The 17,855-nt window shown below is 47.8% G+C and overlaps 3 protein-coding genes across 3 annotated transcripts; all 3 read right to left on the bottom strand.

The window, feature by feature from the left end:
* On the bottom strand, positions 1-939 carry LOC102451721 (olfactory receptor 8U9-like). Its single transcript, XM_014570160.2, has one exon. It carries the CDS (start codon positions 937-939, stop codon positions 1-3), a length of 939 nt encoding a protein of 312 aa, XP_014425646.2.
* A 6,087-nt stretch (positions 940-7,026) lies between these two features.
* On the bottom strand, positions 7,027-7,959 carry LOC102451962 (olfactory receptor 5AR1-like). The gene has a single exon (XM_075926103.1). It carries the CDS (start codon positions 7,957-7,959, stop codon positions 7,027-7,029), a length of 933 nt encoding a protein of 310 aa, XP_075782218.1.
* A 6,718-nt stretch (positions 7,960-14,677) lies between these two features.
* On the bottom strand, positions 14,678-15,616 carry LOC102452212 (olfactory receptor 8U9-like). The gene has a single exon (XM_006116430.3). It carries the CDS (start codon positions 15,614-15,616, stop codon positions 14,678-14,680), a length of 939 nt encoding a protein of 312 aa, XP_006116492.2.
* Between the last annotated feature and the right edge of the window lie 2,239 nt (positions 15,617-17,855).

Here is a 17,855-nt window from a genome sequence, read left to right on the forward strand (position 1 = left end):
TCAAGACTGAGTTAGGAGTTTATTGATGGTTTTCCTCAGGGCGTCCTTCACCTCCCTGTTCCTCAGGCTGTAGATGAGGGGGTTCAACATGGGGATCACCAACGAGTAAAACACTGAGGTTATTTTGTCGGTGTCCATGGAATAGGTGGAGGGAGGACGTAAATACATGAAGAGTTGGGTGCCATGAAACATGCCCACTGCGCACAAGTGGGAAGCGCAGGTGGAGAAGGCTTTGCACCGGCCTTTGGCAGAATGGATGCGCAGGATGCTGGAGAAGATACAGACATAGGACAGGAGGATGGTCACTGCACTGCTCACTATGATGTAGCATGTGGAGGCAAACATCACGATCTCTCTGATGCGGGTGTCAGAACAGGAGAGTGCCAGGAGTGGGGGGGAGTCACAGTAGAAATGCTTGATGACATTGGAGTGACAGAATGACAGTTGAAATGTAAAACACGTCAGTATCACTGAATCCACCAACCCCACAGCAAACACTCCAGCCACCAGAAGGTTACAACGCTGCCTGGACATGATGACCATATACAACAGGGGGTTACAGATGGCCACATAACGGTCGTACGCCATCACAGCCAGCAAGAGACACTCGATATCAATGCAATAAAGGAAGAAAAACAATTGCACAGCGCAAGCAGCGTGAGAAATGATTTTCCTCTCCGCTAAGAAAATCTGCAGCATCTTAGGGGCAATCACTGTGGAGCAGCAGAGATCACACAAAGACAAACTCCGGAGGAAAAAGTACATGGGGGTGTGGAGTCGGGGGTCTGTCGTGATTAAGAAGATCATCCCCCCGTTGCCCACCACAGTGATAACATACATCAGTAGGAACACCCCAAAGAGCGGGACCTGCAACTCTGGACGATCTGTCAGGCCTGAGAGAATGAACTCAGTCACTTCCGAGTGATTTCCCTCTTCCATCTCCTCTGAGCCGAGATCAGGCAGCTATAGGGATGTGGACAAGTGGATGCGTTGGGGAACGTGTCCCTTCGCTCTAATGAAGTAAGCGATGAAAAATGGAGGTTAGTTTCTCAATAGGTAGCAGTTCTAGATCAGGGAAGGGTTTAAACCACAGAGCCGTTAGTTCACAGGTGGGCATTCCACTTGTTTGGTCAATTTCACACACTGCACACCTACAAGGGCATGAAAGTTAGTCATCCCCGCACACAAACACTCCTGTTCTCTGTTCTGAGCAGCAAATAGGGACTTGTGACTTTGTTGTGAGACAATCAGGGTGAAACCATCTGTGTCTAAGGAGATTATTGCTTATCATGAAGTGCTGAGGGTAAACAAGCATCAATCTCTCCATCCTCTTTGGGCAAGAGGAGCTCTGTGGCTCAGCATGTCGGTTTTGGGAGAAACTTGCTCCTTGTGATAATTAAGCTCTCTGGCATCTCATAACAGTATTGCCATTAGTCTGTATAAACCCCCTGAGAGGTAAAGACAGGAAGGCATCGGCTTCTGTGACTAAATAATCGCCTATTTTTTCCAAGCAAATTTCTCATCCTTTAAATCAATAGGCAGTAGCTGGGACTTCTCTCAGAGACGCTGTCCGTGTGGGTGTGTGAGTCTTACAGAGGACAACAGCACGTACCTGCGCATAAGACAGAGAGAGACGTGCCGGCGTTTCTCCATCGATAGAAACTGACTCTTTGGTGCAATTGGGAGATTTTATTCTCAGATCTGTGATCTATGGGACAGGATCCTGGGAGCCACTGGGAATACCTGAGCTCGGGGAAACAACAACAAATTAACGAGCTCCATGAATCTCAGCAATAGAACTAATACCCTGGGGATTAATTTCTCACCTTCTTTTGCCCTTGTGCCAGTAAGGGATGCAATTTGTATCAGAGTTGCAGAGTCCAAGCCTGAGGGATATTTCATTCTGCTCTTGCCTCTGCAAGGTGGGTCCTGTGTAGAGCTGACCTAGAAAGGGTGTGTTTGTGGAGACCAACTACTTTCAGCTCAGAAACTAAACTCACAGGGATGCCCCAGGTAGGACATCCCATCCTTCTCTGCCATGGGCCCAGATCCCAGGCTGGACTCCATCCCCTCTGATGCAAGATGGTCTGTCCTCCTGCACCCCGGAACATCACTAAAGTTCCCATTCTAGCCAGACTATGAGTGTAGGATTCGCTTTTTTGAAGGGAAACTAGATTTCCATGTAAATCTAGTTGAAACGAAAATCCAATTTCCCACTTTAAAAAAATCTTTTAAGGAACAAATTTCCTGAGCACCGCGTTTGGACACAAAAGAACATAACTTCCCATTTCCACATGCGGTTGGCCTGACTTCCAATTTGCCAGGGGCAAGGACTGGTGGAGAAGGTGCACATAATGGTGGCGATTTGAGGGAGTGTGTCCGCTTGCTTGCCACCTGTGGCTTGGCCCAAAACCTCCTGCTGGAGGCTTTGGGCCTGAACACACCTTCCCCAGGCAAAAGAGCAGATGTGGGGTCCTCCAGGGATGCTAGAGAGGCTGCTTCTGCTTCAGCCAATCAGGGCCCAGTATAAAGAAGCTCTCTGGAACTCAAGCCAGGCAGCTCCAGAGAGGGACTGGGAAGGCAGCAGTTCCTCGGACAGCTCCAAGTTGGGGCCTGTTTGTAGAGTCAGCTGAAGCCCAAGTCCTGTGGCTGAAGACCGGCCGTGTTGGGCTAGGGTGAATTGCAGAACCCTGGACGGGGTACAGTGAGGAATTTCTCTCAAAGCCCGGAAAGAGGGCAAGGAGAGGGCAGCTTCAGTGGGCAGTAAGGACACTTAGTGGGCCAGTGCTATTTCTGGTGTCCCAGAGCCAGAATCCAGTGGCGTGGGTGGGGCCATAGACCCCCTCAGCCTCTTGTAGCTACAGAAGTGGGTAGGAAAGAAACCTGGTCCCAGGCAACTCAGAAGAAAGGACGTCTGGGATCCTTCCACACCCAGAGCCAGTGGGAGGAGAGGAGTTTGTGGAGACCTCTCCTCAGCCAAAAGGGGGCACTTGCGAGAGGTGAGCCCTTTACACCCCCATTTGCTCCTCCTGATCCTCATCCCTTGACACAGTGACCAAGACACAAAATGAAACAAGGGGTGGGTGAAACTTTCCACACACAGTGCTGGTCCCTTTCTTTTTCCAGGAATTTTGGGATGAACTAAACAGTTGGCAGGGGAGAGGGAGAAGTGGTGGGACTGAAATGATTCATGCAACCCAGAATCACACATTTTTTTGGGTTGAGTTTTCAATTCACCAGAATTTTTGTCTGCTTTTGGTTTCGGTAAATGAATTTTTTTCCCCCCACAGCAACCTGACAAGTTAGTTCCAGGTCCAATTCTATCCATGTCCCCTTCACAGAGCTCTGAGTCATGAAGTTCCCTGAACACCTGCTCTTCAGAGTCTACCGTGTTTTTCCAGTAGACCCAAGAGAAAGGAATGACTGTGAACAAGGTGATGTTGGGTGTGATGTGACTTCTGTGTTTATTTCTCTTCTAGAAGGAACACCCCAACCCTGAATGCCATTTTGGCATTCAGTTCAATGCAGATGGCACAAGGGGATGCCCACAAGCAATGCACTCTCATAGAAATATTATATATGTTCTTGGTTTGTAGTTCTCTAAATCTATAATACAGGCCATTCTGATGTATGGCATTGTTCCACATTGGCTGCATAGGCAGCACACCAGGCAGACAGGAGAGGGAGATGGCTGAGGTGTCTCATTTTTTATCCCAACACAGAGCACTGAGCGCTTACAAAGCAGATCACTTGTATTACTATATTTCTACATGAGCTATGAATACCTCTATAAGACTCATAGCCCCTTAGTGCCTACTGAAGCAATGCCTGCGAAACCCGACACACTCAGTGCATCTAATATATAGCTGGCCTTCAAAAAGCCTGGTGTGACAGAACCATCACAGGGCTGTGGCCAGGTACCAATAACATGCTCCTACGTGAAAGCAAATTGTCCAACCCAAACAAACGTTGGTTTGCCTTGGGAGGCTGGCAGGCCACCAGCCAGTTGGATCGAAGCTGAACGCTGGTAAATACAAAGCTGGAACCCGTCTGGCTCTCTCGTGTGTTGCTAAGGTTCAAATAGATATTCGATGTATATGAATGTGTTTAAAGCTTAGACTCCATGAATTGTGGTTAAGTTACTGCCGGTATTAATATCACTCCTAGCACCTGCAGTACCACTGGTGGGGAGAGGAAAGAGGGCACCTTCCCTGGGTCCCGGCTATTCAAAAAGGCCTTAAGCTTCCAGCTCCCAAGTTATATGAAGCAGAAAAAAGAGGTACCTGTCAATTGTAGGACTGGTGCCAGTGAGGCTAATTAAGTGGGCTGGAAGTGTCCCCTCCTCCCTTTGGATGTAACAATGCAGTTGTTAGAGGTGGTAGACACTGGCTGTAGCGGGCGACATCCAGTTAATGTATTTGATCAAGCCCAGGGAACCAGGGTCATATTTGCAGAGGAATATCAATCCTGAACTCTCCCTCTGTGATCGGCTGCTGAAATTGACATAAAAATATCCTATTTCCTGATTTTGATGACATTCTAAGTATTAATGTGCTACGTCTCAGTGTGTTTGATGCTGTACACTCTGCCAAACCATCTGGGAGCAGAAATAGATTGAGATGTTTACGGTTACCATTGTGTTTCTATTTCTGCAGTAGCTATTGTAACATAACAGAGGGAAGGAATGTCATGATCTGCTCTTGTGACATTCGGTTTGTAACCCTTGTTATATGTGAGAGGAAGGAACGTGTGGGAGATAAGCATGAAGGACACCACCGTACCAGAGATGCTAAAGGGGGGATCCAACTGTGGGGAAGGAGGCGTCACAGATAACTGCATGGCGATCTGTGCTCTTTGGATAACCCAGGACCCTAAGGAATAGGGTGAGAATTTATCAACTGGGGCGTGATATCTGTGATGGTAACCAGCATAGCCTGGCAGCACAAAAAAGAGAAGGAGCAAGGGAAGCAAAGGAGATCCCAACTTTCCCTCAGAAAAAGAGCATGGCCGTGCAAAACTCCCCAATCCCAATGGAGGAAAACTGCTATGGAAAGGGGGTGCTTTGCCATAGTTTTGGGGGTACAGCCTGCCAAAGACTGGAGCATGGGTCTGCACTGATAGACCCCCCCACTCCTCTGTAAGCAATATAGTTGGTCCTGGACATGGACATGTGGGACCGTGTGTGTGTTTGTCTGTCTGTGTATGCGTATGATAACTGCTTTGCCTTGTATTCTCAATAAACCCAGCGTATTGCCTTTCCCCCCTAAAACCCACTCCACCCATGTGTGGTCCCCTCTGTGGCTGAGGGATGTCAGGTAAGTTTTTGCCTGGCTGTTTGGTAGCTCCCTGGCTCAGTTCCCCCGGGGGCTACCCTGGTCTGGTCATCACAAGGATCTGAGGCCAGGATCTCACTAGCCCTGTCCACAGTGCTATGAGTTCTTATATTTAGCACGTGGCCAATCTTCTGCCACTGGACTTGGGCCTCCCCTAGCTCTAGAGTTCAGCTTACACGTGGAGCTGTCCATGGTGCTGCTGTTCTCCCCGTCAGTATATAGATCTGCCTTGGTCGAGCTCCTGTGAGGAACTGCCAGGCGCTAGGCTAGAAGCTTCTTTTACACTGGTCTGCTGGGCCCTGATTGGCTGACATGGAGACAGCCACTCTCTCCAGAATGGAGGATCTCTCTTCTGCCCCTTTCACTGGGATGGAGTATGGCAAGGCCTCTGGCCTCCTGTAGGGAGCATTGGGACCTAGTCCACCTGATAACCCCCCTCCCACATATAAACATCCCATGTGCTTCCTATAAGCTTTGTAGAAGAACAGCTACATTTCAAATACATAACTTGGTTTCTAGTATTTCTATTCCAGCTCACCAGCTAAAGAAGTGGGGTTTGCCCCCGTAAGGTCATGATAATTTAAAGAAATATGTGTTACCCTTTAAGGAGCCACAGGATGACTTATATTTAAATACATTCAAGTTTGTAAGCTGCTCATAGTTGCTACGTTGATGAGGGTTATAGAAAGACACATCCACATTGATGCACCCAGTAATAAGGCAGGCAAGCCTACTTACTCACACTCAGAGATGAGGAAAGGGTGGCAGCAGGAATTTAAGATCCACATTGGCGTCCACTGCTGTCCTGAATGAGTGATGGCTTTTGAAAACGCTGCCTCTGGAAAGTTTGACTAAGTACAGGTAACTGCATGGTGTCCAGACTAAAAGATTTCCTTCATTCAAATATTTCCTCCATTCTTCAAGGAATATCCTCATGGAACATGGGAAGTGAAAATATAGCAGCAAACCCTCATTGTTATATTTTAAACAATTTTAATTGATGGTGCAGAGAAGGACAGGGGAGCCCGGTAGTACAGAATCTATTTCCCTTGCCTATGAACAACAACAAGCACTGGAGCATCTTATCTGTTCTGTAATGTTCCCTACATGTCTGGGAATGGGGAGACTCCACTCCCTTAGCCAATGGGTACCAAGCTATAGAAAGGGCTTTGAAATGTAAAGCTCGACTCATCAGTGACATCACTCTCCCATTGCCGTAGCACGGTGTGATGGAAATCACCTCTCTCCTCCTCGTGCATGGACACAAAGCAGGTGACAGTAGGTACAGGAACCCCACAGAGCACAGAAAGGGCTGCAGAATAGCAGGATACTGGGAAAACTCTCTTTGATTTCCCCACAAAAATCGCACACGTCACCAATGGAACTGCCCAAAGTACTGGAAGAAGCGGGAGACATTTTGCCCCATTTCTTTCTCAATATAGTCCACTTCCTGTTTTCAAAGCACATCACATAGACTGTGATGTGCACACTAAGGCAATATTGGAGAGAAGCCCTGTTCTCAATGGAGATCTGCAGCCCGTCTTGGAATACAGACACGCGTAAAACAACAACAACATAATAATGAACAATTCTACGAAGGACTGTGTGAAATGCTATCACAATGGGCTGCAAACTGAATTGCCCTGTTTCCACTGCCCATCGGTTAACCACAATGAGATGAACAGGTCCAAGACTAGGCCAGGAATTTATTCACGGCTTTCCTCAAGGCGTCCTTCACCTCCCTGTTCCTCAGGCTGTAGATGAGGGGGTTCAACATGGGGATCACCAGCGTGTAGAACACGGAGGCTATTTTGTCGGTGTCCATGGAATAGCTGGAGGGGGGACGTAAATACATGAAGAGTTGGGTGCCATGAAACATGCCCACGGCGCACAAGTGGGAAGCGCAGGTGGAGAAGGCTTTGCACCGGCCTTTGGCAGAGCGGATGCGCAGGATGCTGGAGAAGATACAGACATAGGACAGGAGGATGGTCACAGCGCTGCTCACTATGATGTAGCATGTGGAGGCAAACATGAGAATCTCTCTGATGTGGGTGTCAGAGCAGGAGAGCGCCATAAGTGGGGGGAAATTACAGTAGAAATGCCTGATGAGATTGGAGCGACAGAACGACAGCCGGAATGTAAAATATGTCAGTATCACAGAATCCACCAAACCCACAGCGCACACCCCAGCCACCAACAAGTTACAACGTTGTCTTGACATGGTGACCGTATAGTGCAGCGGGTTACAGATGGCCACATAACGGTCGTACGCCATCACAGCCAGCAAGAGACACTCAATATCTACACAATAAAGGAAGAAATATATTTGCACAGCGCAGGCAGTGCGAGAAATGCTTTTCTTCTCTGCTAAGAAAATCTGCAGCATCTTAGGGGCAATCACTGTGGAGCAGCAGAGATCACAGAAAGACAAACTCCGGAGGAAAAAGTACATGGGGGTGTGGAGTCGGGGGTCTGTTGTGATTAAGAAGATCATCCCCCCGTTGCCCACCAGGGTGATAACATAAATCATTACGAACACCCCACAGAGAGGGGCCTGCAACTCTGGACGATCTGTCAGTCCTGTGAGAATGAACTCAGTCACCTCCGAGTGATTTCCCTCTTCCATCTCCTCTGGGCCAAGATCAGGCTGCTACAGGGATGCGGACATGTAGATATAACAGGGAACGTGTCCCTTTGCTGTAATGAAGTAAGTGATGAAAAATGGAGATTAGTTTCTCAATAGATTGCAGTTTTAGATCAGGGAAGAGCTTAAACCACCGCACCATTAGTTAACAGCTGGTCATTCTACTTGTTTGGCCAATGGCACACACTGCACACATACAAGGACCTGCAGGTCACTCATTCCCCCCGCCCCCAAACACTCCTGTTCATTAATTGGAGCAGCAAACAGCGACTTGTGACTTCGCTGTGGGAGATTTAGGGTGAAAGCCATCTCTAGCTAACGAGGTTATTGCTTAGTTCATAAAGGGCTGAGAGTAAACAAGTGTCAATCTCTCCACCCTTCTTGGGGAAGGGAAGCTCTGTGGCTCAGCATGTCGGTTTTGGGGTGAAACTTACTCACTGTGACAATGAAGCTCTTTGGCATCTCATAACGGCATGAACATTACTCAGTATAAAACCCCTGAGACGTAAAGAGAGGAAGGCACCAGCTTCTGTGACTTATTAATCGCCTATATTTTTTCCAAGCCAATTTCTCATCCTTTAACTCAATAGGCAGGAGCTGGGACTTCTGTCAGAGACATTGTCTCTGTGAGTGTGTGACTCTGAAGCTGGACAATAGAACGTACCTGTGCATAAGACAGAGGGAGACGTGGCGGCGTTTCTCCATCGGTAGAAACTGACACTTTGGTGCAATTGGAAGGTTTTATTATCAGATCTGTGATCTATGGGATAGGATCCCTGGAGCCACTGGGAATAGCTGAGGTGAGAGACACAACAGCTAATTAACGAGCTCAGTGAATCTCAGCCATGGAGCTGATGCCTTGGGGATTAATTTGGCACCTTCTTTCCCCCTGTGTCCGTAAATGATGTAATTCTTATCAGAGTTGTAGAGTCCAAGCCTGAGGGATATTTCATTCTGCTTTTGCACTGCAAGCTGGGTTGTGCATAGAACTGAGCTAGGAAAAGCGTGTTTGTGGAGACCCACATCTTTCAGCTGAAAAGTTAATATTTCAGCTCAGAAACAAAACACACAGAGGCTGTGTCCAGACTCCATGCCTCCGTCGACGGAGGCATGTAGATTAGCCAGATCGGAAGAGGGAAATGAAGCCGCGATTAAAATAATCGCGGCTTCATTTAAATTTAAATGGCTGCCCCGATCTGCCGATCAGCTGTTTGTCGGCAGATCGGGAGAGTCTGGACGCGATGCCCCGACAAAGAAGCCTTTCTTCATCGACACAGGTAAACCTGGTTTCACGAGGCTTACCTGTGTCGATGAAGAAAGGCTTCTTTGTCGGGGCATCGCGTCCAGACTCTCCCGATCTGCCGACAAACAGCTGATCGGCAGATCGGGGCAGCCATTTAAATTTAAATGAAGCCGCGATTATTTTAATCGCGGCTTCATTTCCCTCTTCCGATCTGGCTAATCTACATGCCTCCGTCGACGGAGGCATGGAGTCTGGACACAGCCAGAGATGGCCCACATACCACATCCCATCCTCCTCTACCATGGGCCCAGATCCCAGGCTGGACTCCATCCCCTCTGATACAGGATGGTCTGTCCTCCTGCGGTACTGCCCCAGGACATCACTAGAGTTCCTGTTCTTGCCAAACTATGAGTGTGGGATTGGCTTTTTTTGAAGGAAAACTAGATGTTTATGCAAATCTAGTTGAAACGAAAATCCAATTTCCCACTTTAAAAAAAATCTTTGAAGGAATCTTTGAAGGAAGCCAGCCTGAGTGCCAGGTTTGGAAACAAAAGAACAAAAGGTCCCATCTCCAGATGTGGTCAGCCTGACTTCCAGTTTGCCAGGGGCAAAGACTGGTGCAGGAGGTGCACATAATGGTAGAGATTTGGGGGAGTGTTTCCCATCGCTTACTCCCTGTGGCATGGCCCAAAACCACCTACGGGAGGCTTGTGGCCTGGACACACCTTCCCCAGGCCAAAGAGCAGATGTGGGGTCCTCCAGGGATGCTAGAGAGGCTACTTCTGCTTTAGCCAATCAGGGTTCAGTATAAAGAAGCTAATGGGCCAGAGCTTGGCAGTTCTTTTCTGGAGCTCAAGCCAGACAGCCCCAGGGAGGGACTGGGAAGGCAGCGGTACCTCGGACAGCTCCGAGTGGGGGCTGGTTTGCAGACTGAGCTGAAGCCCAGGTCCTGTGGCTGAAGACCGGCCATGTTTGTAATGCAGAATCCCGGACAGGGTGCAGTGAGGAATTTATCTCAAAGCCCGGAAAGAGGGAAATGAGAGGGCAGCTTCTTGGAGGAGATGCCCAGGGAGTGAGCAGCATTGGGCAATGAGGACACTAAGTGGTCTAGAGGTATTTCTGGTATCCCAGGGCCGGGATCCAGTGTTGTGGGTGGAGCCATAGGCCCCCTCCGCTCCTTGTAGCTACACAAGTGGGTAGGAAGGAAGCCTGGTCCTATAAGAGGAAGAAGAAAGGCCGTCTGGGATCCTTCCACGTCCAGAGCCAACGGGAGGAGAGGAGTTTGTGGAGACCTCTTCTCAGCCAATAGGGGGCACTTGTGAGAGGTGAACCCTTACACCCGCATTTGCTCCTCCTGATCCTCATCCCTTGACACAGTGACCAAGACACAAATTGAAACTAGAGGTGGGTGAAACTTTTCACACACAATGTTGGTCCCCTTGTTTTTACATCCAGGAATTTTGGCATGAGCTGAAGAGTTGGCTGTGGAGAGGGAGAAGTGCTGGCATTGAAATGATTCATTCAACTCAGAATCACTTTTTGTTTGTTGATTGACTTTTCAATTCACCAGAATTTTTGTCTGCTTTTGGTTTCCGAACATGGATTTTTTTTCCCACCCGGCAACCTGACAAGTTAGTTCCAGGTACAATTTTATCTATGTCCCCTTCACAGAGCTCTGAGTCATGAAGTTCCCTGAACACCTGCTCTTTAGAGTCTACCATGTTTTTCCAGTAGACCAAAGAGGAGGGAATCACAGTGAATATGGCGATGTTGGGTGGGATGTGACTTTTTTGTGTTTATTTCTCTGCTAGAAGGAACACCCCAACCCTGAATGCCATTTTGGTATTCAGTCCAATGCAGAACGCCCAGGAGGATGCCCACAGGCAATCCAATGTCATAGGAACTTTATATTTGTTCCTTCTTTTTTTTATAATTGTCTTAACCTATAATAAAGGCCATTCTGCTGCACGGCATCTTTCCACCCTGGGTGCTTAGACAACACTCTAGGCAGACAGGAGAGGGAGATGGCTGAGGTGCCCCATTTTTCTCCCAACACAGAGCCCTGCGCACTTGCAAGGCACATTATATAGATTTCTATAATTGTTCAAAAGCTACAGGTACTTTTGAAACCCAACAGCCCCTTAGTGCCTACTGGCAAAGAATCCAATGGCAGGTGAAGCAAAACCTGCCAGACCTGACACACTCACTAGACCGAATGAGTAGCTGGGATGCATATTGATTTACACACAAAAAAGTGTGGAAGGTCTCAAATAGAAACAGATGAGACCGGCCTTCAAAAGCCTGCTGTGATGGAACCATGACGGCGCTCTGGCCAGGTACCAAGAACATGTTCAAACTGAGAAACCAAATTGTCCAACCCCAAACAAATGTTGGGTTGTCTTGGGAGGCTGGTAGGCCCCAAGCCAGCTGGATCAAAGCTGAACGCTGCTAAGTACAAAGCTGGAACCCGTCTGGCTCTCCTGTGTGTTGCTAAGGTTCAAAGAGATATTCGATTTATAGGATTCTGTTTAAAGTTTAGACTCTATGAATTGTGGTTAAGTTGCTGCCGGCATTAATATCACTCCTAGCACCTATCAGTGCATAGTAGAGCGAAATAATGACTTCTCGTGTCTTGCTCACCACACTCCTGTAAATGCAGCCCAGAATCAAGTTTGCTTTTTCTGCAACAGTGTCAAACTCTTCACTCATATTTAGCTTGTGGTGGGGAAGGCAAAGAGGCCACCTTTCCTGGGTCCTCGCTATTCAAAAAGGCCTTAAGCTCCCAAGTTATATGGAACAGAAAAAAAGGTACCTGTCAATTGTAGGACTGGTGCTAGTGAGGCTAATTAAGTGGGCTGGAAGTGTCCCCTCCTCTCTTTGGATGTAACAATGCAGTTGGTAGAGGTAGCGGGCACTGGCTGTAGCAGGCGATATCCAGTTAATGTCTTTGATCAAGCCCAGGGAACCAGGGTCAGATTTGCAGAGGAATGCCAATCCTGAACTCTCCCTCTGTGATCGGCTGCCGAAATTGACGTAGAAAAATTCTATTTCCTGTTTTGGTGACATTCTAAGCATTCAAATCTTAATGTGCTAGGTCATGATATGTTTGATACTGTATACGCTGCCAAATCATCTGGAAGTAGAAATAGATTTAGATGTTTGTGGTTATTGTTGTGTTTGTAGTTCCCGAGTAGCGACTGTAACATAGCAGAGGGGGAGAATGTCATGATCTGCTCTTGTGAAATTCGGTTTGTAACCCTCGTTATGTGTGAGAGGAAGGAATGTGTGAGAGATAAGTGTGAAGGCCACCACTGGACAAGAGATGCTAATGAGAGGATCCAACAGGAGACAAGGAGGCATCACAGATTACTGAATTATCAATCTGCCCTCTTTCGATAACGCAGGACCCTGAGGGACAGGATGAGCATTTATCAACGGGGACAAGATATCTGTGATCAAAATCAGCTTACCCTGGCAGCACAAAGAAGACAAGGAGCAAGGGAAACAACCGGAGATAACAAACTTCCGTCAGAAAAGCTCTCTGATCCCAATGAAAGAAAACTGCTATATTAAGGAGGTGCTTTGCCATAATTTGGGGGTACGTACTGTCAAAGACTGGCGCATCGGTCTGCACCGATTGAAGCATTGGTCCGAAACGATAGACCCCCCGCTCCTCCATTCGTAAGCAGTCTGGTTGGCCATGGACAGGGATTGGTGAGACAGTGTGTGTGTGTGTGTGTGTCTGTCTATGTATGTATATAACAACTGCCTGCCATTGTATTCTCAATAAACACGGCATATTGCCCTTTCCCCCCCAGAAAGATCCCTTGTGCTTCCTATACGCAAAACACAATTGCTTTGTAGAAGAACGGCTATTTTTCAAATAAATAACTTGGTTTCTGGTATTTCTACTCCAGCTCCTCATCAGAAGAGTTGGGTTTTGCCCACGAAAGTTCATGATAATTTAAAGAAATACGTGTTATGCTTTAAGGAGCCACAGGACTACTTTTTTTAAATACATTCAAGTTTGCGAGGTGCTTAGAGTTACTATGTTGATGAGGCTCAAAGAAAGACGCATCAACATTTGTGCACTGTGGAATGAGGCAGGCAAATCTATTGACTCGCACTCAGGGTATGTCTACACTACCCCGCTAGTTCGAACTAGCGGGGTAATGTAGGCATACCGCACTTGCAAATGAAGCCCGGGATTTGAATTTCCCGGGCTTCATTTGCATAAGCGGGGAGCCACCATTTTTAAAACTCCGCTGCTTCGAACCCCGGTGTACTGGTAGTTCGGAATGGGAATCCTAGTTCGAACTACCTAGTTCGAGCCCCGTGTAGCCGCGCTGCACGGGGTTCGAAGCAGCGGGGTTTTAAAAATGGTGGCTCCCCGCTTATGCAAATGAAGCCCGGGAAATTCAAATCCTGGGCTTCGTTTGCAAGTGCGGTATGCCTACATTACCCCGCTAGTTCGAACTAGCGGGGTAGTGTAGACATACCCTCAGAGATGGGCAAAGAGAGGCAGCAGGAAATGAAGATTCACAGTTTCGTACCTATTCCTTGGCATCCTGAATTTGTGAATATTTTTGAGAAGGCTGCCTCTGGATAGTTTGACTGAGTAGAGGTAACTGCCTCTAGTCCATACTGCCAGATTTTTTTACTTCAAGCAACTCCAACATTCTTCAAGGAATATCCACATTCAACGTGGGATATGAAAATAAAGTTGCAAACCAATTCTTCCTTTTAAAACAATTTGTATTGATGGTGCAGAGAAGAACGAGGAAAGGCAGCAATGCAGAATCGGTTTCCCTTTTCTATGAGCATCAGCAAACACCGGAGCATCACATTAGTTCTGTAATGTTTCCTATAGACATGAAGATCCCCATGTCTTGGAATGGGGAGACTCCCCTCCTTTAGCCTATGGATCCCAAGCAATAGAACGGACTTTGACATGAAATAACTCTAAGCATTGCCCTAGCACGGTGTGATGGAAATCACCTCTCTCCTCCTTGTGCATGGTCACAAATCAGGTGAGAATAGATACACGAACCCAACAGAGCACAGAAAAGGCTGCAGAGTGGCAGGTAGGTGCACTAACTCCCTTTGCTTCACACAAAGAAATCACACGTTACCCTCGCAACTGACCAATGAAATCAACACCCCTAGAAGGAGGAGGGAGCTATATTTGATGCTCCCTCTTCATTCCCAATATAGCCAGCTCCCCGTTTTCAAAACACATCACCTAGATTTTTATGCACACCCAGAAGCAACAGCCAAATACAGCCCTGATCTCACGGGGGACCCGCAGCCCCCGTTGGAATACAGACACATGTATAGGAACAAGATAATAATGAACAATACCACCCCGGGCTCTGCAAAATGACATCACTATAGGGTGGGAACTGAATTCATCTCTTTCCACTGCCTGTCACTCAACCAGCACAGGGATGAGCACAATCAAGACTTGGTTATCAATTTATTCTTTGCTTTCCTCAGCGCATCCTTCACCTCCCTGTTCCTCAGGCTGTAGATGAGGGGGTTCAACACGGGGATCACTGCCGTGTAAAACACGGAGGCTATTTTATCCATGTCCATGGAATAGCTGGAGGTGGGTCGGAAATAGATGTAGAGTTGGGTGCCATGAAACATGCCCACCGCACACAAGTGGGAAGCGCAGGTGGAGAAGGCTTTGTACCGGCCCTCGGCAGAGCGGATGCGCAGGATGGAGGAGAAGATACAGACGTAGGATAGGAGGACGGTCACAGCGCTGCTCACTATGATGTAACACGTGGAGGCAAACATCAGAATCTCACTGACGCGGGTGTCAGAGCAGGAGAGAACCAGCAGTGGGGGGGTGTCACAGTAGAAATGCCTGATGATGTTGGAGTGACAGAATGACAGCCGGAATGTAAAACACGTCAGTATCACAGAATCCACCAACCCCACAGCGCACACCCCAGCCACCAGCTGGTTACAACGCTGCCTGGACATAGTGACCGTATAGAGCAGCGGGTTACAGATGGCCACGTAACGGTCGTACGCCATCACAGCCAGCAAGAGACACTCAACATCAACACAATAAAGGAAGAAGTACATTTGCACAGCACAGGCAGTGCGAGAAATGCTTTTCCTCTCAATTAAGAAATTCTGCAGCATTTTGGGGGCAATCACTGTGGAACTGCAGAGATCACAGAAAGACAAACTCCGGAGGAAAAAGTACATGGGGGTGTGGAGTCGGGGATCAATCGTGATTAACAAGGCCATCCCCCCATTTCCCACCACAGTGATAACATAAATCAATAGGAAAACTCCAAAGAGAGGGGCCTGCAATTCCGGACGATCTGTCAGTCCTGAGAGAATGAACTCAGTCACCACCGAGTGATTTCCCTCTTCCATCTCCTCTGAGTAGAGATCAGGCAGCTACAGGGATGTGGGCAGATGGATGGCTCAGGGAACGTGTCTCTTCACTATGAAGTAAGTGATGAAAAATGAAGGTTAGTTTCTCAATAAGTAGCAGTTCTAGATCAGGGAAGGGTTTAATCCAAAATATCCAGATGTTCACAGCTGGGCATGCCACTTGGTTGATCAATTTCACACACAGCACACTTGGGCACGTCTACACTGCCCCCAGCTTTTGAAAGAAGATATGGAAATTTGGTGCAAATTTGCATATTTTCTTCCGATCCCGTTTTCGGAAGTTTTTTTTAAATGCAGTCGAGACATGCTTCTTTTGAAAAAGCCTGTTTCAAAAGAACCCTTCTTCCTAAAAAAATTAGGTTCCCAGGGTTCTTTCCAAAAAGGGGCTTTTTTCTGAAAGAACCACATCTAGACTGCTTTAAAAAAAAACCAACTCTTCTGAAAATGGGATCGGAAGAAGATACGCAAATTCACGCCAGATTTGCCTCTCTTCTTTCGAAAGCTGTGGGCAGTTTAGATGTGCCCGTAGAAGGAAACACAGGTTAGTCATTCCCCCTGCACAAACACTCCTGATCTCTAATCTGAGCCGCGAACAGAGACTTGTGTCTCTACTGTGAGAGAGTCAGGGTGAAACCATCTCAGTGTGAGGTTATTGCTTAGCTCACGAAGGGCTGAGAGTAAACGAGTGTTAATCTCTCTATTCTCTTTGGGCAAGGGGAGCTCTGTGCCTTGGCATGTTGGCTTGGGGTGAAACTTGTGATAATGAAGCTCTTTGGCATCTGATAACGGCATTTACATTACTCTGTATGAAACCCCTGAGACGTATAGACAGGAAGGCATCGGCTTCTGTGACTAACTAACGGCCTATTTGTTCCAAGCAAATTTCTCATCCTTTAACTCAATAGGGAGGAGCTGGGACTTCTGTCAGAGACACTGTCCATGTGGGTGTGTGACTGTAATGCGGGACAACAGGACAACAGCACGTACCTGCTGACAGCAGAGAGAGACGTGGCGGCGTTTCTCCATCGATAGAAACACACTTTGGTGCAACTGGGAAGTTTTATACTGAGATCTGTGATATATGGGATGAGTTCCCCATAGCCACTGGGAATACCTGAGCTCAGAGAGACACAACAACAAATTAATTCACTCAGTGTATCTCAGCCATGGAGTTGATACTGTGGGGATTAATTTGGCACCTTCTTTCCCGTTGTGTCAGTAAGTGATGCAATTTCTATCAGAGTTGCAGAGTTGTAGCCAGAGGGATAGTTCATTCTGCTCTTGTCACCGCAAGCTGGATCCTGCATAGAGCTGACTCAGAGAGGGCGTGTTTGTGCAGGCCAGCATCTTTCAGCTGGAAATTTAACATTTCAGCACAGAATCAAAACACACCGAGAGGCCCCAGGTACCACAGCCCACAGTTCTCTGCCATGGGCCTGGTTCCCAGGCTGGACTGCATCCCTCTGATGCATGATGGTCCGTCCTCCTGCGGAGCTGCCCCAGGACATAGCCAAAGTTCCCGTTCTTACCAAACTCTGACTGTGGGATTTGCTGTTGTGATGGGGAAAGACGTCCATGGAATTCTAATTGAAATGAAAATCCAATTTCCCACTTTAAAGAAATCTTAAAGAAAAAATTTCCAGCGGTTTTAGCACTGGGTTTGGAAAAAAAAGAACAAAAAGGCCCATCTCCAGATGTGGTCGGCCTGACTTCCAGTTTGGCCGGGGCAAGGACTGGTGCAGGAGCTGTGCATGATGGTGGAGATTTGAAAGAACGTGTTCCCTTGCTTCCCACGGTGATAGGGTGGAACTAGCTCGAAGCCCCCAACTAGACACTTATTGTTTTCCCACACCCTGCCCTACGGGAAAGAAGAGAGAGGTCCTCCAGGCAAGCTAGAGTGGCTGATTCAACTACAGCCAATCAGGGTCCAGCAAGCCTGTATAAAGAGACTGCTGGGCCAGGGCCTGGCAGTTCCTCTCTGGAGTTCAAGCCAGGCAGGCCCAGGGACAGTCTGGGAAGGCAGCAATACCTCGGAGAGCTCTGAGGGGGGGCTGGTTTGCAGACTCAGCTGATGCCCAGGTCTAGTGGCTGAAGACCGGCTGTATTGGGCTACAGCGATTTGTAGAACCCCAGACAGGGTGCAGTCAGGACTTTATTTCAAAGTCTGGAAAGAGGACAAGGAGAGGGCAGCTTCTTGGAAGAGTGGCCCAGGGAGTGA

The sequence above is a fragment of the Pelodiscus sinensis genome, chromosome 4 (assembly GCF_049634645.1).
Source record: "Pelodiscus sinensis isolate JC-2024 chromosome 4, ASM4963464v1, whole genome shotgun sequence".
Lineage (NCBI taxonomy): Eukaryota > Metazoa > Chordata > Testudines > Trionychidae > Pelodiscus > Pelodiscus sinensis.